Below are 23013 nucleotides of genomic sequence, written 5' to 3'. Positions count from 1 at the left end.
TAAATGTGTACTATCTTCTGAACATGTAACCATCTTCTGAATATGTAACAGTCTTCTGAATGTATATCAGCTCCTGAAAGTGCAACCAACTCCTGAATGTGAAACCATCTTCTCAATGTGTAAAAATCTTCTGAATGTGTCACCATCTTTTAAATGTATCAGCAACCCCTGAATGTGTACCCAACCCCTGAATATGTAACCATATTCCGAATGTGTAGCCAACTCCTAAATGTGTAACCATCTTCTGAATGTGTAACCAACTCCTGAATATGAAAGCAACTCCTGCATATGAATATGTAACCATCTTCCGAATGTGTAGCCAACTCCTAAATGTGTAACCATCTTCTGAATGTGTAACCAATTCCTGAATGTGTAAACATCTTCTAAAAGTGTTACCATCTTCTGAATGTGTGACCAAACTCCTGAATGTGTCACCAACTCATGAATATGTAACTCATGAATATGTAACGATCTTCTGAATGTGTAATCATATTCTGAATGTGTTACCATCTTTTAAATGTATGAGCAACCCCTGAATGTGTAACCAACCCCTGAATGTGTAACCATATTCTGAATGTGTAACCAACTCCTGGATTTGAAACCAACTCCTGCATATGAATATGTAACCATCTTCCGAATGTGTAACCAACTCCTAAATGTGTAACCATCTTCTGAATGTGTAACCAGCCCCTGAATATGTAACTAAACCCTCAATGTGTAACCATCTTCTGAATGTGTAACCATCTTCTGAATGTGTAGTCAACACCTGAATGTGTAACCATCTCCTGAATGTGTAACCAACTCATGAATATCTAACTCATGAATATGTAACCATCTTCTGAATGTGTAATCATATTCTGAATGTGTTACCATCTTTTAAATGTATGAGCAACCCCTGAATGTGTAACCAACCCCTGAATGTGTAACCATATTCTGAATGTGTAACCATATTCCGAATGTGTAACCAACCCCTGAATGTATAACCAACTCCTGGATTTGAAACCAACTCCTGCATATGAATATGTAACCATCTTCCGAATGTGTAACCAACTCCTAAATGTGTAACCATCTTCTGAATGTGTAACCAACCCCTGAATATGTAACTAAACCCTCAATGTGTAAGCATCTTCTGAATGTGTAACCAACTCCTGAATGTGTAATCAACTCTTGAATGTGTAACCATCTCTTGAATATGTAACCAACTCCTGAATGTGCAACCAATGTGTAATCAACTCATGAATGTGTTGCCGACTCCTGAATATGTAACTAAACCCTCAATGTGTAACCATCTTCTGAATGTGTAACCAACTCCTGAATGTGTAATCAACTCTTGAATGAGTAACCGTCTTCTGAATGTGTAACCAACCCCTGAATATGTAACTAAACCCTCAATGTGTAACCATCTTCTGAATGTGTAACCAACTCCTGAATGTGTAATCAACTCTTAAATGTGTAATCAACTCTTGAATGTGTAACCAACTCCTGAATGTGCTACCAATGTGTAATCAACTCATGAATGTGTTGCCAACTCCTGAATATGTAACCATCTTTTGAATGCGCAACCATCTTCCGAATGTGTAATCATCTTATGAATTTGTAACCATCTTCTAAATGTGTGACGAATCCCTGAATGTGTAATCATCTTCTGAATGTGTAACCAATTTCTAAATGTGTAAGCATCTTCTGATTATGTGACCAACCCCTAAATGTGTAATCACCCCCTGAATTTGTAACCAACTCATGAATATGTAAACATCTTCTGAATGCGTAACCATCTCCGGAAAGTGTACCCAACTCCTGAATGTGTTACCATCTTCTGAATGTGTGACCAACCCCTGAATGTGTAATCAACTCATGAATATGTAACCATCTTCTGAATGTGTAATCATATTCTGAATGTGTCACCATCTTTTAAATGTATGAGCAACCCCTGAATGTGCAACCAACCCCTGAATATGTAACCATATTCCGAATGTGTAACCAACCCCTGAATGTGTAACCAACCCCTGAATATGAAACTAACCCTTCAATGTGTAACCAAATCCTGAATGTGTAACCAGCCCCTGAATATGTAACTAACTCCTGAATGTGTAAGCATCTTCTTAATGTGTAGCCAACTCCTGAATGTGTAATCAACTCCTGAATGTGTAACCACCTCTTGAATATGTAACCAACTCCTGAATGTGCAACCAATGTGTAATCAACTCATGAATGTGTTGCCAACTCCTGAATATGTAACTAAACCCTCAATGTGTAACCATCTTCTGAATGTGTAACCAACTCCTGAATGTGTAATCAACTCTTGAATGAGTAACCATCTTCTGAAAGTGTTACGATCTTCTGAATGTGTAACCATCTTCTGAACATGTAACCATCTTCTGAATATGCGACCATTTTCTGAATGTATAACCAGCTCCTGAAAGTGCAACCAACTCCTGAATGTGTAAACAATATTCTGAATGTGTAATCACCCCCTGAATGTGTAACCATCTTAACGTGTAACCATCTCCTGAATGTGTAATTATCTTCTGAATGTGTAATCACCCCCTGAATATATAACTCCTGAATGTGTCACCATCTTTTGAATGTGTATTCATCTTTTGAATGTGTAACCATCTTCTGAATGTGTAACCATCTTCTGAATAAATAAACAGCTCATGAAAGTGCAACCTACTCCCGAATGTGTAACAATCTTCTGAATGTGTAACAATCTTCTGAATGTGTAACCATCTTCTGAACATGTAAACATCTTCTGAATATGTAACCATCTTCTGAATGTATACCAGCTCCCGAAAGTGCAACTAACTCCTGAATATGTGAGCATCTTCTGAATGTGTAACCATCTTCTGAACATGTAACCCTCTTCTGAATATGTAACCATCTTCTAAATGTATACCAGGTCATGAAAGTGCAACTAACTCCTGAATGTGTGATCATCTTCTGAATGTGTAATCGTATTCTAAATATGTAACCATCTTCTGAATGTGTAACAACTCCTGAATGTGAAACCATCTTCTGAATATGTCACCATCTTCTGAATAAGTAAACAGCTCCTGAATGTGTAACAAGCTTGTGAATGTGTAACAATCTTCTAAATGTGTACTATCTTCTGAACATGTAACCATCTTCTGAATATGTAACAATCTTCTGAATGTATATCAGCTCCTGAAAGTGCAACCAACTCCTGAATGTGAAACCATTTCCTCAATGTGTAAAAATCTTCTGAATGTGTCACCATCTTTTAAATGTATCAGCAACCCCTGAATGTGTACCCAACCCCTGAATATGTAACCATATTCCGAATGTGTAGCCAACTCCTAAATGTGTAACCCTCTTCTGAATGTGTAACCATCTTCTGAATGTGTAACCATCTTCTGAATAAATAAACAGCTCATGAAAGTGCAACCTACTCCCGAATGTGTAACAATCTTCTGAATGTGTAACAATCTTCTGAATGTGTAACCATCTTTTGAACATGTAAACATCTTCTGAATATGTAACCATCTTCTGAATGTATACCAGCTCCCGAAAGTGCAACTAACTCCTGAATATGTGACCATCTTCTGAATGTGTAACCATCTTCTGAACATGTAACCCTCTTCTGAATATGTAACCATCTTCTAAATGTATACCAGGTCATGAAAGTGCAACTAACTCCTGAATGTGTGATCATCTTCTGAATGTGTAATCGTATTCTAAATATGTAACCATCTTCTGAATGTGTAACAACTCCTGAATGTGAAACCATCTTCTGAATATGTCACCATCTTCTGAATAAGTAAACAGCTCCTGAATGTGTAACAAGCTTGTGAATGTGTAACAATCTTCTAAATGTGTACTATCTTCTGAACATGTAACCATCTTCTGAATATGTAACAGTCTTCTGAATGTATATCAGCTCCTGAAAGTGCAACCAACTCCTGAATGTGAAACCATCTTCTCAATGTGTAAAAATCTTCTGAATGTGTCACCATCTTTTAAATGTATCAGCAACCCCTGAATGTGTACCCAACCCCTGAATATGTAACCATATTCCGAATGTGTAGCCAACTCCTAAATGTGTAACCATCTTCTGAATGTGTAACCAACTCCTGAATATGAAAGCAACTCCTGCATATGAATATGTAACCATCTTCCGAATGTGTAGCCAACTCCTAAATGTGTAACCATCTTCTGAATGTGTAACCAATTCCTGAATGTGTAAACATCTTCTAAAAGTGTTACCATCTTCTGAATGTGTGACCAAACTCCTGAATGTGTCACCAACTCATGAATATGTAACTCATGAATATGTAACGATCTTCTGAATGTGTAATCATATTCTGAATGTGTTACCATCTTTTAAATGTATGAGCAACCCCTGAATGTGTAACCAACCCCTGAATGTGTAACCATATTCTGAATGTGTAACCAACTCCTGGATTTGAAACCAACTCCTGCATATGAATATGTAACCATCTTCCGAATGTGTAACCAACTCCTAAATGTGTAACCATCTTCTGAATGTGTAACCAGCCCCTGAATATGTAACTAAACCCTCAATGTGTAACCATCTTCTGAATGTGTAACCATCTTCTGAATGTGTAGTCAACACCTGAATGTGTAACCATCTCCTGAATGTGTAACCATCTTCTGAATGTGTAACCATCCTTTTGAATATGTAACCAACTCCTGAATGTGCTACCAATGTGTAATCAACTCATGAATGTGTTGCCAACTCCTGAATATGTAACCATCTTTTGAATGCGCAACCACCTTCCGAATGTGTAATCATCTTCTGAATTTGTAACCAACTCATGAATATGTAACCATCTTCTGAATTTGTCAAGATCTTCTGAATGCGTAACCATCTCCGGAATATGTACCCAACTCCTGAATGTGTTACCATCTTCTGAATGTGTGACCAACCCCTGAATGTGTAATCAACTCATGAATATGTAACCATCTTCTGAATGTGTAATCATATTCTGAGTGTATCACCATCTTTTAAATGTATGAGCAACCCCTGAATGTGCAACCAACCCCTGAATATGTTACCATATTCCGAATGTGTAACCATATTCCGAATGTGTAACCAACCCCTGAATGTGTAACCAACTCCTGAACATGAAACCAACTCCTGCATATGAATATGTGACCATCTTCCGAATGTGTAACCAACTCCTAAATGTGTAACCATCTTCTGAATGTGTAACCAACCTCTGAATAAGAAACTAACCCTTCAATGGGTAACCAAATCCTGAATGTGTAACCAACCCCTGAATATGTAACTAACTCCTGAATGTGCAACCAATGTGTAATCAACTCATGAATGTGTTGCCAACTCCTGAATATGTAACCATCTTTTGAATGCGCAACCATCTTCCGAATGTGTAATCATCTTCTGAATTTGTAACCATCTTCTGAATGTGTAATGATCTTCTGAATGTGTAACCAATTCCTAAATGTGTAAGCATTTTCTGATTATGTGACCAACCCCTAAATGTGTAATCACCCCCTGAATTTGTAACCAACTCATGAATATGTAACCATCCTCTGAATGTGTCAAGATCTTCTATATGTGTAACCATCTCCGGAATGTGTATCCAGCTCCTGAATGTGTAATCATCTTCTGAATGTGTAACCAATTCCTGAATGTGTAAACATCTTCTAAAAGTGTTACCATCTTCTGAATGTGTGACCAATCCCTGAATGTGTCACCAACTCATGAATATGTAACCATCTTCTGAATGTGTAATCATCTTTTAAATGTATGAGCAACCCCTGAATGTGTAACCAACCCCTGAATATGTAACCATATTCTGAATGTGTAACCATATTCCGAATGTGTAACCAACCCCTGAATGTATAACCAACTCCTGGATTTGAAACCAACTCCTGCATATGAATATGTAATCATCTTCCGAATGTGTAACCAACTCCTAAATGTGTAACCATCTTCTGAATGTGTAACCAGCCCCTGAATATGTAACTAAACCCACACTGTGTAACCTTCTTCTGAACATGTAACCATCTTCTGAATATGTAACCATCTTCTGAATGTATACCAGGTCATGAAAGTGCAACTAACTCCTGTAACCTTCTTCTGAACATGTAACCATCTTCTGAATATGTAACCATCTTCTGAATGTATACCAGGTCATGAAATTGCAACTAACTCCTGAATGTGTGATCATCTTCTGAATGTGTAACCGCATTCTAAATATGTCACCATCTTCTGAATGTGTAACAACTCCTGAATGTGAAACCATCTTCTGAATATGTCACCATCTTCTGAACATGTAACCATCTTCTGAATATGTAACAATCTTCTGAATGTATATCAGCTTCTGAAAGTGCAACCAACTCCTGAATGTGAAACCATCTTCTCAATGTGTAAAAATCTTCTGAATGTGTCACCATCTTTTAAATATATCAGCAACCCCTGAATGTGTACCCAACCCCTGAATGTGTAACCATATTCCGAATGTGTAGCCAACTCCTAAATGTGTAACCATCTTCTGAATATGTAACCAACTCCTGAATATGAAAGCAACTCCTGCATATGAATATGTAACCATCTTCCGAATGTGTAGCCAACTCCTAAATGTGTAACCATCTTCTGAATGTGTAACCAATTCCTGAATGTGTAAACATCTTCTAAAAGTGTTACCATCTTCTGAATGTGTGACCAAACTCCTGAATGTGTAACCAACTCATGAATATGTAACTCATGAATATCTAACGATCTTCTGAATGTGTTACCATCTTTTAAATGTATGAGCAACCACTGAATGTGTAACCAACCCCTGAATGAATAACCAACTCCTGGATTTGAAACCAACTCCTGCATATGAATATGTAACCATCTTCCGAATGTGTAACCAACTCCTAAATGTGTAACCATCTTCTGAATGTGTAACCAACCCCTGAATATGTAACTAAACCCTCAATGTGTAACCATCTTCTGAATGTGTAACCAACTCCTGAATGTGTAGTCAACTCCTGAATGTGTAACCATTTCCTGAATGTGTAACCATCTTCTGAATGTGTAACCATCTTTTGAATATGTAACCAACTCCTGAATGTGCTACCAATGTGTAATCAACTCATGAATGTGTTGCCAACTCCTGAATATGTAACCATCTTTCGAATGCGCAACCATCTTCCGAATGTGTAATCATCTTCTGAATTTGTAACCAACTCATGAATATGTAACCATCTTCTGAATGTGTCAAGATCTTCTGAATGCGTAACCATCTCCGGAATATGTACCCAACTCCTGAATGTGTTACTATCTTCTGAATGTGTGACCAACCCCTGAATGTGTAATCAACTCATGAATATGTAACCATCTTCTGAATGTGTCACCATCTTTTAAATGAATGAGCAACCCCTGAATGTGCAACCAACCCCTGAATATGTAACCATATTCCGAATGTGTAACCAACCCCTGAATGTGTAACCAACTCCTGAACATGAAACCAACTCCTGCATATGAATATGTGACCATCTTCCGAATGTGTAACCAACTCCTAAATGTGTAACCATCTTCTGAATGTGTAACCAACCTCTGATTAAGAAACTAACCCTTCAATGGGTAACCAAATCCTGAATGTGTAACCTACCCCTGAATATGTAACTAATTCCTGAATGTGTAAGCATCTTCTGAATGTGAAACCATCTTCTTAACGTATAAGCAGCTAATGATTGTGTAACCATCTCTTGAATATGTAACCAACTCCTGAATGTGCAACCAATGTGTAATCAACTCATGAATGTGTTGCCAACTCCTGAATATGTAACTAAACCCTCAATGTGTAACCATCTTCTGAATGTGTAACCAACTCCTGAATGTGCAACCAATGTGTAATCAACTGATAAATGTGTTGCCAACTCCTGAATATGTAACCATCTTTTGAATGTGTAACCATCTTCCGAATGTGTAATCATCTTCTGAATTTGTAACCAACTCATGAATATGAAACCATCTTCTGAATGTGTCAAGATCTTCTGAATGCGTAACCATCTCCGGAATATGTACCCAACTCCTGAATGTGTTACTATCTTCTGAATGTGTGACCAACCCCTGAATGTGTAATCAACTCATGAATATGTAACCATCTTCTGAATGTGTAATCATATTCTGAGTGTATCACCATCTTTTAAATGTATGAGCAACCCCTGAATGTGCAACCAACCCCTGAATATGTTACCATATTCCGAATGTGTAACCATATTCCGAATGTGTAACCAACCCCTGAATGTGTAACCAACTCCTGAACATGAAACCAACTCCTGCATATGAATATGTGACCATCTTCCGAATGTGTAACCAACTCCTAAATGTGTAACCATCTTCTGAATGTGTAACCAACCTCTGAATAAGAAACTAACCCTTCAATGGGTAACCAAATCCTGAATGTGTAACCAACCCCTGAATATGTAACTAACTCCTGAATGTGCAACCAATGTGTAATCAACTCATGAATGTGTTGCCAACTCCTGAATATGTAACCATCTTTTGAATGCGCAACCATCTTCCGAATGTGTAATCATCTTCTGAATTTGTAACCATCTTCTGAATGTGTAATGATCTTCTGAATGTGTAACCAATTCCTAAATGTGTAAGCATTTTCTGATTATGTGACCAACCCCTAAATGTGTAATCACCCCCTGAATTTGTAACCAACTCATGAATATGTAACCATCCTCTGAATGTGTCAAGATCTTCTATATGTGTAACCATCTCCGGAATGTGTATCCAGCTCCTGAATGTGTAATCATCTTCTGAATGTGTAACCAATTCCTGAATGTGTAAACATCTTCTAAAAGTGTTACCATCTTCTGAATGTGTGACCAATCCCTGAATGTGTCACCAACTCATGAATATGTAACCATCTTCTGAATGTGTAATCATCTTTTAAATGTATGAGCAACCCCTGAATGTGTAACCAACCCCTGAATATGTAACCATATTCTGAATGTGTAACCATATTCCGAATGTGTAACCAACCCCTGAATGTATAACCAACTCCTGGATTTGAAACCAACTCCTGCATATGAATATGTAATCATCTTCCGAATGTGTAACCAACTCCTAAATGTGTAACCATCTTCTGAATGTGTAACCAGCCCCTGAATATGTAACTAAACCCACACTGTGTAACCTTCTTCTGAACATGTAACCATCTTCTGAATATGTAACCATCTTCTGAATGTATACCAGGTCATGAAAGTGCAACTAACTCCTGTAACCTTCTTCTGAACATGTAACCATCTTCTGAATATGTAACCATCTTCTGAATGTATACCAGGTCATGAAATTGCAACTAACTCCTGAATGTGTGATCATCTTCTGAATGTGTAACCGCATTCTAAATATGTCACCATCTTCTGAATGTGTAACAACTCCTGAATGTGAAACCATCTTCTGAATATGTCACCATCTTCTGAACATGTAACCATCTTCTGAATATGTAACAATCTTCTGAATGTATATCAGCTTCTGAAAGTGCAACCAACTCCTGAATGTGAAACCATCTTCTCAATGTGTAAAAATCTTCTGAATGTGTCACCATCTTTTAAATATATCAGCAACCCCTGAATGTGTACCCAACCCCTGAATGTGTAACCATATTCCGAATGTGTAGCCAACTCCTAAATGTGTAACCATCTTCTGAATATGTAACCAACTCCTGAATATGAAAGCAACTCCTGCATATGAATATGTAACCATCTTCCGAATGTGTAGCCAACTCCTAAATGTGTAACCATCTTCTGAATGTGTAACCAATTCCTGAATGTGTAAACATCTTCTAAAAGTGTTACCATCTTCTGAATGTGTGACCAAACTCCTGAATGTGTAACCAACTCATGAATATGTAACTCATGAATATCTAACGATCTTCTGAATGTGTTACCATCTTTTAAATGTATGAGCAACCACTGAATGTGTAACCAACCCCTGAATGAATAACCAACTCCTGGATTTGAAACCAACTCCTGCATATGAATATGTAACCATCTTCCGAATGTGTAACCAACTCCTAAATGTGTAACCATCTTCTGAATGTGTAACCAACCCCTGAATATGTAACTAAACCCTCAATGTGTAACCATCTTCTGAATGTGTAACCAACTCCTGAATGTGTAGTCAACTCCTGAATGTGTAACCATTTCCTGAATGTGTAACCATCTTCTGAATGTGTAACCATCTTTTGAATATGTAACCAACTCCTGAATGTGCTACCAATGTGTAATCAACTCATGAATGTGTTGCCAACTCCTGAATATGTAACCATCTTTCGAATGCGCAACCATCTTCCGAATGTGTAATCATCTTCTGAATTTGTAACCAACTCATGAATATGTAACCATCTTCTGAATGTGTCAAGATCTTCTGAATGCGTAACCATCTCCGGAATATGTACCCAACTCCTGAATGTGTTACTATCTTCTGAATGTGTGACCAACCCCTGAATGTGTAATCAACTCATGAATATGTAACCATCTTCTGAATGTGTCACCATCTTTTAAATGAATGAGCAACCCCTGAATGTGCAACCAACCCCTGAATATGTAACCATATTCCGAATGTGTAACCAACCCCTGAATGTGTAACCAACTCCTGAACATGAAACCAACTCCTGCATATGAATATGTGACCATCTTCCGAATGTGTAACCAACTCCTAAATGTGTAACCATCTTCTGAATGTGTAACCAACCTCTGATTAAGAAACTAACCCTTCAATGGGTAACCAAATCCTGAATGTGTAACCTACCCCTGAATATGTAACTAACTCCTGAATGTGTAAGCATCTTCTGAATGTGAAACCATCTTCTTAACGTATAAGCAGCTAATGATTGTGTAACCATCTCTTGAATATGTAACCAACTCCTGAATGTGCAACCAATGTGTAATCAACTCATGAATGTGTTGCCAACTCCTGAATATGTAACTAAACCCTCAATGTGTAACCATCTTCTGAATGTGTAACCAACTCCTGAATGTGCAACCAATGTGTAATCAACTGATAAATGTGTTGCCAACTCCTGAATATGTAACCATCTTTTGAATGTGTAACCATCTTCCGAATGTGTAATCATCTTCTGAATTTGTAACCAACTCATGAATATGAAACCATCTTCTGAATGTGTCAAGATCTTCTGAATGCGTAACCATCTCCGGAATATGTACCCAACTCCTGAATGTGTTACTATCTTCTGAATGTGTGACCAACCCCTGAATGTGTAATCAACTCATGAATATGTAACCATCTTCTGAATGTGTAATCATATTCTGAATGTGTCACCATCTTTTAAATGTATGAGCAACCCCTGAATGTGCAACCAACCCCTGAATATGTAACCATATTCCGAATGTGTAACCATATTCCGAATGTGTAACCAACTCCTGAACATGAAACCAACTCCTGCATATGAATATGTGACCATCTTCCAAATGTGTAACCAACTCCTAAATGTGTAACCATCTTCTGAATGTGTAACCAACCTCTGTTTAAGAAACTAACCCTTCAATGGGTAACCAAATCCTGAATGTGTAACTATCTTCTGAATGTGTGACCAACCCCTGAATGTGTAATCAACTCATGAATATGTAACCATCTTCTGAATGTGTAATCATATTCTGAATGTGTCACCATCTTTTAAATGTATGAGCAACCCCTGAATGTGCAACCAACCCCTGAATATGTAACCATATTCCGAATGTGTAACCATATTCCGAATGTGTAACCAACTCCTGAACATGAAACCAACTCCTGCATATGAATATGTGACCATCTTCCAAATGTTTAACTAACCCCTGAATGTGTAATCAACTCCTAAATGTGTAACCAACCTCTGATTAAGAAACTAACCCTTCAATGGGTAACCAAATCCTGAATGTGTAACCAACCCCTAAATATGTAACTAACTCCTGAATGTGTAAGCATCTTCTGAATGTGAAACCATCTTCTTAACGTATAAGCAACTCCTGAATGTGTAACCATCTCTTGAATATGTAACCAACTCCTGAATGTGCAACCAATGTGTAATCAACTCATGAATGTGTTGCCAACTCCTGAATATGTAACTAAACCCTCAATGTGTAACCATCTTCTGAATGTGTAACCAACTCCTGAATGTGTAATCAACTCTTGAATGTGTAACCAACTCCTGAATGTGTAAGCATCTTCTGAATTTATAACCATCTTTTGAATATGTAAGCAACTCCTGAATGTGCAACCAATGTGTAATCAACTGATAAATGTGTTGCCAACTCCTGAATATGTAACCATCTTTTGAATGTGCAACCATCTTCCGAATGTGTGACCAACCCCTGAATGTGTAGTCAACTCCTGAATGTGTAATCAACTCCTGAATATGTAACAATCTTTTGAATGTGAACCAACTCCTGAATGTGCAAGCAATGTGTAATCAACTCATGAATATGTAACCATCTTTCGAATCTGTAATCATCTTCTGAATTTGTAATCATCTTCTGAATTTGTAACCATCTTCTGAATGTGTGACCAACCCCTGAATGTGTAGTCAACTCCTGAATGTGTAACCAACTCCTGAATATGTAACCATCATTTGAATGTGTAACCATCTTCCGAATGTGTTATCATCTTCTGAATGTGTGACCAACCACTGATTGTGTGACCAACCCCTCAATGTGTAACAAATCCCTGAATCTGTAACCCTCTTCCGAATGTGTAACCAACTCCTCCATGTGTAACCATCTTCTGAATGTGAAGCCAACCCCTGAATATGTAACTAAACCCTGAATGTGTAGCCATCTTCTGAATGTTTAACCACCATCTGAAAGTGTAATCAACTCCTTAATGTGTAACCAACTCATGAATGTGTAACCATCTTCTGAATTATGTAACCATCTCCTGGATATGTAACCATCTTCTGCATGTGTAATCATCTTCTGAATATGTAACCATCTTCTGAATGTGTAACCAGCTTCCGGAAGTGTAACTAACTCCTGAATGTGTAACCAATGTGTAATCAACTCATGAATGTGTTGCCAACTCCTAAATATGTAACCATCTTTTGAATGTGCAATCATCTTCCGAATGTGTTATCATCTTCTCAATGTGTAACCAGCCCCTAAATGTGTAACAAATCCCTGAATATGTAACCCTTCCGAATGTGTAACCAACCTCGAATGTGCAACAGGCTCTTGAATGATTAATCATCTGGTGAATGTGTAACCATCTTCTGAATGTGTAACTATCTCATGAATGTGGAATCATCTTTTGAATGTGTAACCATCTTCTGAATGTGTGACCAACCCCTGAATGAGTAACTAACCCCTGATTGTGTAGCCATCTTCTGAATGTGTGAATAACCCCTAAATGTGTAACAAATCCCTGAATATGTAACCCTCTCCCGAATGTGTTACTAGCCACTAAATGTGTAACCAACTACTCCATGTGTAACCATCTTATGAATGTGTAACTAACCCCTGAATGTGTAGCCATCTTCTGAATGTGTGGGGGCACGGGTGGCCCAGTCGTCTAAGGCGCCTCGATTCGCTGTGCAGAGTTGCGTCCCTTGGGCACGCCAGAAACCTATGCTTGTGGGTTCGAATCCCGGTTCGCCCCAATTATGTTTCTAGGTGTGTCAGCACCTTACCCGTGCATCTTCTGAATGTGTAACCATTTTCTGAATGTGTAATCATCTTCTAAATGTCTAGCCATCTTCTGAATGTGTAACCAACTCCTGAATATGTTACCATCTTCTGGATGTGTAACCATCTTCTGAATGTGTAATCATTTTCTGAATGTGTCACCAATCCCTGAATGTGAACCCTGCTCCTGAATGTGTAACTAACCCCTGAATGTGTAACTAACCCCTGAATGTGTACCCATCTTCTGAATTTGTAACCATGTTCTTAAGGTGTAACCAGCTTCTGAATGTGTAATGAACTCATGAATGTGTAACCAACTCATGAATGTGTAACCATCTTCTGAATGTGAAACCATCTTCTTAACGTATAAGCAACTCCTGAATGTGTAATCACCCCCTGAATGTGTAACCAGCTCCTGAATGTGTAATCACCCCCTGAATGTGTAACCAACTCCTAAATGTGTAATCACCCCCTGAATGTGTAACCAACTCCTGAATGTACAAGCATCTTTTGAATATGTGACCATCTTTTGAATGTGTAACCATCTTCTGAATGTGTAATCATCTTCTGAATGTGTAACCATCTTCTGAATGTGTGACCAACCCCTAAATGTGTAACCAACCCCTGAATATAAAACCAACTCCTGCATCTGAATATGTAGCCATCTTCCGAATGTGTAGCTAACCCCTGAATGGGTAACCATCTTCTTAATATGTAACCAACCCCTGAAAGTGTGACCATCTTCTGAATGTGTAACCAATCCCTGAATATGAAAATAACACCTAAATGTGTAACAATTTTCTGAATGGGTAACCATCCCCTGAATATGTAGCCATCTTTTTAACGTGTAACCAACTTCTGAATGTGTAACCATCTTCTGAATGTGTAATCATCTTCTGAATATGTAACCATCTTCTGAATGTGAGACCAACCCCAGAATATGAAACCAACTCCTGCATATGAATATGAAACCAACTCCTGCATATGAATATGAAACCAACTCCTGCATATGAATATGTAACCATCTTCCAAATGTTTAACTAACCCCTGAATGTGTAACCAACTCCTGAATGTGTAACCAACTCCTGTATAAGAAACTAACTCCTGCATATGGATATGTAACCATCTCCCAAATGTTTAACTAACCCCTGATTGTGTAATCAACCCCTGAACGTGTATCCAACTTCTGAATGTTCAACCAACTCCTGAATGTGTAAGAACCTCTGAATGTTTACCAACCCCTGAATGTGTAATCAACCCCTGAATGTGTAACCAACCCCTGAATGTTAAAACCAACTCCTGAATGTTTTAGCAACTCCTGAATGTGTAACATTTTCTGACTGTGTTTCCACCCCCTGAATGTGGAACCAATCCCTGAATGTGTAATCATCTTCTTAATGTGTTTCCAACCCGTGATGATTCCTTAAATTTCTTTCAAAAATTGCCCAAACGCTGCATGTGGGGTTAAATAGGGTTTAACGTCGCGTCCAAGATTATTGCACTTATATAGCGACGTGCATGTACGTGTGTGTTTATGTGGCTGCTTGTGCTAGTCCGGACTAATGCCGATTTAAAGTGTAAGCCCACTGAAATACCATGCAGCAGTTAAACATGAATGCCCCACTCAGACACAGTATACTGACTCCGAGCTGACCAGTTCTTGTTTTAGCCCCGTAATGCCGAGCGTCAGACAGGGTACCAACAAGACCAATCTTTTGACGTCTTTTGTTATGACGCAGCCGGGGATCGAACCCCGGACCTTCCGCTCTCCGGACGGATCCGGGAGCTCTACCACTAGGCGGTCTCTAAACGATGCAAGTAAAGTTCATCATTCTTTCTTTCCAACTGTATACATGATCCTAAATCACCAGTTTTTGTCTGAAGAATGTCCCGCTGGTAGTTTGTGGCGTGACTGTGCCGAGCTCTGTGGACGCTGCCAAGACGAGGATGATCCCTGCAACTTCAAGGCCAACACCTGCCTCGGGGGATGTTCTCAAGGGTACACGGGCAACGCTTGCTGTTTTCATAGTGAGTGTGAGTCTGCTATGTCCACGTGGTATTTTTCTGAATTGTTTTTATCGTATCTTCAGTGAATAAGTCACAGAAACAGAACATACTAATATCATCTTGCACACTGATATGAAATGTTAATAGAACTAGGTATAAGAAATAGTCCAAATTTATACAAAACAACATGAGTGAGTCAGGGTGTTTTTACACCGCTTTTATCAATATTCCAGCAATATCAGGGCGGGGGACACCAGAAATGGGCTTCACACATTGTACCCATGTGGGGAATAGAACCCGGGTCGTTAGCGTGACGAGTGAACGCTTCAACCACTACGCTTCCCAAAACTCCCCCTAAATTATATGAATGTTAAGGAGGATAACCGTTTCACAAACATTTTGCTTCAGTTTTACAATGGTTTGTCCATGAAGGTCACTCGCTTACATACATCCTTCATCATTCATGACAGTGTTACACATTTTGACATGTTTCATGTTTTGTATGTTTCAGACTGCACAGTCGATAGACATGACACAGACTGTGTGTACAGATGTAGTAATTGTCTCAATGGAACATGCGGTAACTGCTCTTATGTCTGCAACCCTGGCAAGTATGACATGTTTGACGTAAAGATGGCATGTGTGACGTCGACCTAACTATGACTTGTGTGACCTACGTGTGATGTTTTGGGCTGAAGTATAACATGTTTGGCCTAAGTATGACATGTTTGGCCTAAGCATGACATATTTGGTCTAACCATGACATGGCTGCTCTAAGTATGACATGTGGCCTACGTATGACATGTTTGTCCTAAGTATGACATTTGGCCTAAGTATGACATGTTTTGCCTTAGCTTGACATGTGGCCAAAGTATGATATGTGTTCTAAATGTGACATTTGGCCTAAGTATGACATGTTTTGCCTTAGCCTGACATATGGCCAAAGTATGACATGTGTTCTAATTATGACATTTGGCCTAAGTTTGACATGTTTGACAAAAGTATGACATGTGGCCTAAGTATGACATGTTTAGCCTAAGTATGACATGTGTGTCCTAAGTATGACATGCTTGGCCTACGTATGCCATGTTTAGCCTAAGTGTGACATGTGTGTCCTAAGTATGACATGTTTGTCCTCAGTATGACATGTTTGGCTACGTATGACATGTTTAGCCTAAGTATGACATGTGGCCTACGTATGCCATGTTTGGCCTAAGTATGACATGTGTGTCCTAAGTATGACATGGTTGGCCTAAGTATGAAATGTGTGTCCTAAGTATGACATGTTATGCCTAAGCCTGACATGTATGTCCTAAGTATAACATGTTTGGCCTAAGTGTGACATGTTTGACTTAAGTATGGCATGTGACCTACGTATGCCATGTTTGTTCTAAGTATGACATTTGGCCTTAGTTTGACATGTTTGTCCTAAGTATGACATGTGGCCTACGTATGACATGTTTGGCCTAAGAATGACATGTTTGGCCTTTACCTGACATGTGGCCAAAGTATGCTATGTGTTCTCAATATGACATATGACCTAAGTATGACATGTTTGGCCTAAGTATGACATGTGACCTGAGTATGACATGTGACCGAAGTATGACATGTTTGGCCTAAAGATGGCATGTGTGACCTAACTACGACTTGTGACCTAAGTATGACATGCTTAGCCAGAGTATGTCATGTCTGACCGAAATATGGAATTTGTGACAAAGGATTGACGTGTCCTAAGTGTGACATGTGACCTAAGTGTGACATGTGTGATCTCAGAATGACATGTGTGACAGAGGTGTGACATGTATGAATTAGGTGTGACATGTGTGACCGAGGAGTGACATGTGACCGAGATGTGACATGTGACCAAGGTGTGACATGTTTGACCGAGATGTGATAAGTACTACGAAGGTGTGATATGTATGACTGAGTTATGACATGTGTGACCTGGGTGTGAGATGTGACCAAGATGTGACATGTAACTGAAGTGTGACACGTGACCGAGGTGTGACGTAAGAGCAAGGTATGAAACGTATGACTGAGGTATGACATGTGTGACCGAGGTGTGAAATAGGACCCAGGTGTGACATGTGACTACGGTGTGACATGTGACCAAGGTGGGACATGTTTGACCGAGGTAAGACATGTATGACCAAGTTGTGACATGTAACTGAAGTGTGACACGTGACTGAGGAGCGATGTACGAACAAGGTATGACATGTATGACTGAGGTGACATGTGTGACTGAGGTGTATCATAGGACCCAGGTGTGACATGTGACTGATGTGTGACATGTGGCCAAGGTGTGACATGTGTGACTTAGGTGTGACATGTTGTGACCGAGGTGTGACATGTGACCTAGGTGTGACATGTGTGATCTAAGAATGACATGTTTGACCGAGGTGTGACATGTATGACCCAGGCGTGACATGTGACCGAGGTGTGACATATGACCACGGTGTGACATGTTGGACCGATGTGTGACATGTGACCAAGGTGTGACATGTGACCAAGGTGTGACATGTGACCAAGGTGTGACATGTTGGACCGATGTGTGACATGTGACCAAGGTGTGACATGTGAACACGGTGTGACATGTATGACCGAGGTGTGACATGTGTGACCGAGGTGTGAGATGTGTGACCACGATGTGACATGTGTGACCAAGGTGTGACATGTGTGACCAAGGTGTGACATGTGTGACCAAGGTGTGACCAAGGTGTGACATATATGACCGGGGTGTGACATGTATGACCAAGGTGTGAGATGTGTGACCACGATGTGACATTTGTGACCAAGGTGTGACACGTATGACCGAGGTGTGACATGTGTGATATTTGTGACCAAGGTGTGACATGTGTGACCGAGGTGTGACACGTATGACCGAGGTGTGATATGTGTGACCACGATGTGACATGTGTGACCAAGGTGTGACATATGTGACCGGGTTGTGACATGTATGACCGAGGTGTGACATGTGTGACCGAGGTGTGAGATGTGTGACCAAGGTGTGACATGAGTGACCAAGGTGTGACATGTGTGACATGTGTGACCAAGGTGTGACATGTGTGACCGGGGTGTGACATGTATGACCAAGGTGTGAGATGTGTGACCGAGGTGTGAGATGTGTGACCACGATGTGACATGTGTGACCAAGGTGTGACATGTGTGACCAAGGTGTGACATGAGTGACCAAGGTGTGACATGTGTGACATGTGTGACCAAGGTGTGACATGTGTGACCGGGGTGTGACATGTATGACCAAGGTGTGAGATGTGTGACCACGATGTGACATTTGTGACCAAGGTGTGACATGTGTGACCAAGGTGTGACATGTGTGACCGAGGTGTGACATAAATGACCGAGGTTAGACATGTGTGACCAAGGTTTGACATGTATGACCCAGGTGTGATATGTGTGACCACGATGTGACATGTTTGACCAAGGTGTGACATGTGTGACCGAGGTGTGACATGTATGACCGAGGTGTGAGATGAGACCAAGGTGTGATATGTGTGACTGTGATGTTTCATGTGTGACCGAAGTATGACATGTGACCAAGGTGTGACATGTGTGACCGAGGTGTGACATGAACGACCGAGGTGTGACATGTGTGACCGAGGTGTGACATGTGCGACCAAGGTGTGACATGTGTGACCGAGGTGTGACATGAATGACCAAGGTTTGACATGTATGACCCAGGTGTGATATGTGTTACCACGATGTGACATGTGTGACCAAGGTGTGACATGTGTGACCGAGGTGTGACATGTATGACCGAGGTGTGAGATGAGACCAAGGTGTGATATGTGTGACTGTGATGTGTCATGTGTGACCGAAGTATGGCATGTGACCAAGGTGTGACATGTGTGACCGAGGTGTGACATGAATGAACGAGGTGTGACATGAATGGCCGAGGTGTGACATGTGTGACCAAGGTGTGACATGTGTGACCAAGGTGTGACATGTGTGACCGAAGTATGACATGTGACCAAGGTGTGACACGTATGACCGAGTTGTGACATGTGTGACCGAGGTGTGAGATGTGACCGAGTTGTGATATGTGTGACAGCGATGTAACATGTGTGACCGAGGTGTGACATGTGTAAACATGTTATGCATGTTGGGGTTGACCGACACTGCCCACACTTATTTTTTGTCACATCATCAGTGAGTGAGTGAGTGAGCTATTTATTGGATGCATGTCGATGTTCCAAAATAGAGAAGCACTGCATTGTCTGGTCCAGACACGATTATTTACAGACCGCCATATAGCTTGAATATTGCTGGTATATTGCGAAGTTAAACAACTAACAAACTACAATTACAACTACTACAACTACAACTACTAAAGGTCATTATGTCACTTCCAGGTGCAAACCAGATTTTATCAATAGGATTATCTGTGGGACTTCCATCGGCTGCTGTCGTGGTTGGGATAGTTGCTGGACTGAGGTAAGGTTACAACAGGGGAGGCGAACACGTGTGACGTCATATATACCATGCCATATGGAAACCTTTTTTACAATACAGTCACATGCCACTTGAGTCGCTAAGATGAATTAAAAATAATAATTAGGATCCAAATTGTCATTCCCCAACTCGCTCTTGCCATCATTTTCACTGCATGGAACTGTTTTGTTGTAGCCGGATGTGACTGTATTTGAGACATACGATCAAGAACATTACCGTTTGTAGTGAGTGACTTGGATTTAATATGATATAATAATAACATATCTGCATTACCCACAGCGCGCAAAAAGGCAAAATGTCGATGAAAATTATATGAATATATCACGAAATATCAGTGATGACACTAGGTTTTCGCGAAAAGGGTAGGCAAGTCCTGCCCTACGGGTAGCATCCGCCACTCACAATGTGCATAACAAATTATGTGTTTGATTGTTAACGTCGCTTTGAGCAGGCATATAACGCGTTTGCGTTTGTCTGTGCGCGTGCGTATAGTGACGTCCGCTTTAAGCACTAAGAGTTCCTACGATGTCTGAAGATTTCATATTTGTTTCCCAGTTACAAAGCCTGGAAGAAACATACAGCCAGGAAATGCCAACAAGAGTTTATTGAGATGGTACCCCAAAGACATCCCAATGCTGCTGCAAGTTCCCCTTTGTACGTATACCAAGCTCCCTTGTGACATCTGTGGAAAACATGTAGTGATGCGTATAACGGAGGGTCTGGTTCATGTAGGAGGGAATCCCTAAGTAACGCAGGTGTCAGGTGTGTACAGTTTGCTGAAACCTATGCTACTGACTTACCAAAACTGTTAACAGTGAATCGACGATACGAGCCCTTGATAGGTGCATCCACAAGGTCCAAATTCAACAGCACTGCCAAATGGGGTCATGGTAAAGATTAAAGTTTGTATCTTCTCTTTTAACGTCTTTGATGATTGATTGATAGGTAATGAATGATATAACCAATAGCATGTAAGACTCGACAAGCCACCCTTTTTCAGAATAACATTGCATGTGGTGTATTTGTTGAGATGAGGAATACTTGAATCCAGAGGGAACTGTTAGCACCACTTAACATCTTCTTGGGTCCCGGATGGTTCTCTCGTCTAAGGCACAACAATTCGCTGTGGGAAATTGTTCAGATTCCACATTTGCCCTGATTCCATGTAAGTTTCTAGGTTTTTCAAGACTTTTCCTTTGCTCGTGGGTTTCACCATTGTGGTAAACGTCTAGGACATATATCAGTTGGGGATTTTCCCCCACGTCATGCTGCCACACAGTGATATAACTGAACTACTGTAAAAACGGCGTTAAACCAAACTCACTCACTCTTGCAGGTCCTCGCGTGGAAGAATCTTTAAACAGCCACCAGACGGGCGGTCGTTGAATCCGAGAGGATCACAAGCCATCACAAGCCAATTTCTTCCTGGTCTTTTCTCCCACACGAGCTTCCAGCCAGATCTTTTTAGACGCTCTCAGGATTTACCTCGACAGGACAGTTATATTGACAGCATTAACATATTTGGAACAGAGGAAGTCGATGACAGTGCCACCACTCAAAGACGGCATCTTTTTGGCCAGAGTAGTCGTAAACAAGGTGTTTCGAGGAGCAAGAAGGGCGGAGGTAGTTTCAATGTTACCCAACCAGATAGTGGCTTTATTGAACAATTCTCTTCGCATTGTCAGGAAGACAAGACTTGAGCACTGTATGCTACATACGGAGGCGGTCTGAGATGATGGAAAAGAACTGAAATTGTTCATAATAATAAAATATATATTTTTGATTGTGTGTTTATCAAACTTTCAAATATGGTGGCGTCTCTAGTTTCATAAAAAAATATTGTTACAATTCCGGATTAGCATTCGTCTCCATTAACCTATGTTTGTCGTAAGAGGCGGGAAATTGATCGGGTGGTCGGGCTCGGTGATTTGGTTGATTGGGTGTCATAATATTAATCACTGGTTGTCTAGTCCAGACTTAAATATTTACACACAAATTTCACATAGCTGGACTGTTGCTGAGAACAGTGTTCAACAACAAGCAAGCAAACAAAATAGACCATGTAAAATACAACACCGTTCTACAAAAACGGATAAGTAGCCGTTAGTACTTCAAAGCAGCACTCGTGAACACCAACATCTCAAGTGACGTGATTGAATTCCATATTGACATTCTGAATCACAGACGACTGATGGACACCGATGTATCTCTGACTCTGGGTTGCCCTTACCCTCTCCTATGCTGCGACCAGGGTTCTTCATGATAGTTGGTTCTGTGTGGTCCAATATCGAGGCACTTGCTCTGGTACTCTTTGCAAGAGACTTCCATGTCAGTTTCAAGCTAATCGGGTCTACCTCTCTATTTGTTTCGGCGGATAATTGAAGTTTGCTTAGAAATCTCAATCAAATATCAATTTGTAGACATACGTCAATATTAGTGGTTAAATGCGATACAAGTCTAGACTGTTAGAGAATGTGAAGAAAATAACAGAATACATCCCCATACTTGTGTTCTTTGTGGACTCGTCAATTGATTATCCAGATGTAAAGAATAAAGCATGTATTAAGTTTCCCTCGTCAGATATACCATGCATCATTTGATCGTAATTTTATTACCCACAGGGTTAGAAATATCCGAGGTAATTAAATTCGTACGTTCATTGGTGCAAATATCATGCGCGCGCACCAGTGTAGTGTTTGTTGAGTTCGTCTTGTCTTGTTGTAACATGGAGGAATGACAGTACACTAGAAACGACGTCTTAGCTTAACTAGGTTGACGTTATTCAACAAGTGTGGTTTTCTGAGACGGAGGTTGTGATCAGTGTATTTTAATAAAGGAGAGCTCAAAAGGATTAACAAAATTAATGGGTCATAATGAAATTATAACACTCGCATGTGTGTCATACTG

At 40.1% G+C, this 23013-nt stretch overlaps 1 protein-coding gene and 2 long non-coding RNA genes across 12 annotated transcripts in view; all 3 read left to right on the top strand.

Annotated features, from left to right (window-relative positions):
• The window catches only part of LOC124134520 (multiple epidermal growth factor-like domains protein 10), a 32172-nt gene extending 9497 nt beyond the window's left edge, over window positions 1-22675 (top strand). For 5 of the 10 annotated variants that reach the window (XM_046499370.2, XM_046499373.2, XM_046499372.2 and 2 more), the window contains 6 exons: window positions 15514-15663; window positions 16148-16247; window positions 20007-20088; window positions 20281-20330; window positions 20662-20760; window positions 21443-22675. In XM_046499370.2, coding sequence (XP_046355326.2) covers window positions 15514-15663; window positions 16148-16247; window positions 20007-20088; window positions 20281-20330; window positions 20662-20760; window positions 21443-21806 — 845 coding nt within the window. In that variant the 3' untranslated portion in view covers window positions 21807-22675. Of the gene's footprint in view, window positions 1-15513; window positions 15664-16147; window positions 16248-20006; window positions 20089-20280; window positions 20331-20661; window positions 20761-21442 lie in introns of those variants that run through there. The other 5 variants (XM_046499367.2, XM_046499369.2, XM_046499368.2 and 2 more) reach the window with 5 other exon arrangements.
• Window positions 844-7028, top strand: LOC125382128. The gene is made up of 2 exons (XR_007222340.1): window positions 844-6050; window positions 6139-7028. It is a non-coding gene; the product is annotated as an uncharacterized LOC125382128 (long non-coding RNA).
• On the top strand, window positions 7633-10186 carry LOC125382127. The gene is made up of 2 exons (XR_007222339.1): window positions 7633-9208; window positions 9297-10186. It is a non-coding gene; the product is annotated as an uncharacterized LOC125382127 (long non-coding RNA).
• Window positions 22676-23013: the final 338 nt, after the last annotated feature.

This window comes from Haliotis rufescens, unplaced genomic scaffold (assembly GCF_023055435.1).
Source record: "Haliotis rufescens isolate VD_foot unplaced genomic scaffold, xgHalRufe1.0.p SCAF_2, whole genome shotgun sequence".
Classification (NCBI taxonomy): domain Eukaryota; kingdom Metazoa; phylum Mollusca; class Gastropoda; order Lepetellida; family Haliotidae; genus Haliotis; species Haliotis rufescens.
Note: the sequence above shows the minus strand (reverse complement) of the source record. Positions and strands in the feature narration are given on the sequence as shown.